General features: G+C 39.6%; 1 protein-coding gene across 1 annotated transcript in view; it reads left to right on the forward strand.

Moving 5' to 3' along the window:
* The first annotated feature begins 227 nt into the window (after positions 1 to 227).
* LOC139310415 (guanine nucleotide exchange factor subunit RIC1-like) overlaps positions 228 to 1,236 on the forward strand; it is a 4,292-nt gene continuing 3,283 nt past the window's right edge. The window contains exon 1 of the mRNA XM_070934572.1: positions 228 to 269. Coding sequence (XP_070790673.1) covers positions 228 to 269 — 42 coding nt within the window. The remainder of the gene's footprint in view (positions 270 to 1,236) is intronic.

The raw sequence follows: 1,236 nt of genomic DNA on the forward strand, positions 1-1,236 counted from the left end.
TACTTCTCCCCCTGCCAATCACAGATGGATTGGCAGATTAGCAGGCAAGGTTGAAATTGCAACAAGAGGGCAGCTCCAGGGGACCAAGCAGGTACGCGGACTGTACATGACCTAAACTGCTTCTCAACATGCTCGGCCAACATGTAGAAACATTCAGTGGATGCTCCATCCCTTCCTCCCTGGGAGACAGGATTGGGGGGGGGAGGAATACCCCATATCAATAGGCGATGACTGGTAATCTACAAAGGGCTTTTGGTAAATGCTTCAAAGTAAGTGAGCATTTTGGAGGTCTTTTTCAAAATAAAATCAACATCCATTTTGCACTGTTTCTTGAAAGCAGCCAAGTGCAATAAAATGCCTACATGAATTAGGTATGGTTTTTCTCCCATCTGGAGTTTTCTAAGCTAAGCTCTGTTCTGACATTTAAAGGCAGAAAAATCAGCTAAAAATGATAGATAGATTGCAGATAGATAGATAGATACCAATGATAGATAGATAGATAGATAGATAGATAGATAGATAGATAGATAGATACCGATGATAGATAGATAGATAGATAGATAGATAGATAGATAGATAGATAGATAGATAGATAGAGGTAGGTAGGTAGACAGATAGATAGAGGTAGGTAGGTAGGTAGGTAGGTAGGTAGGTAGTTGCACAGAATAACAGATATAGATAAGAAAGGTAGAGAGAGAAAGAGATAATAGATAGATAGCTGATATATAGATTGTAGATAACAATAGCACTTAGACTTACATATTGCTTCGCAGTTCTTTACAGCCCCCTCTATAGCAGTTTAGAGTCGGCATACTGCTCCCACCTCGGAAAATTACCCACCTCGGAAGGATGGAAGACTGAGTCAATATTGAGCCGGTGAGAAATGAACTACTGACGGTTGGCAGAATTAGCCTGCAATACTGCATTCTAACCACTGTGCCACCATGGCTTAGCTATCTACTTACCTACCGACCGACCTACCTACCTACCTATTAATCTACCTAGATAAATAGATAGATAGATAGAAACAGATAGATAAGAAAGCGAGAGAAAGTTGATATAGACAGACAGACAGACAGATAGCTATCTAGCTATCTAGATAGTAACAGATAGATAAGAAAGTGAGAGAAAGATGATATAGACAGACAGACAGACAGATAGTAACAGATAGATAAGAAAGCGAGAGAAAGATGATATAGACAGAGACAGACAGATAGATAAATAGATAGATAGATA

Source organism: Pituophis catenifer, unplaced genomic scaffold, assembly GCF_029215685.1.
Source record: "Pituophis catenifer annectens isolate HBS135680 unplaced genomic scaffold, rPitCat1.0.hap2 SCAF_2, whole genome shotgun sequence".
Classification (NCBI taxonomy): Eukaryota; Metazoa; Chordata; class Lepidosauria; order Squamata; family Colubridae; genus Pituophis; species Pituophis catenifer.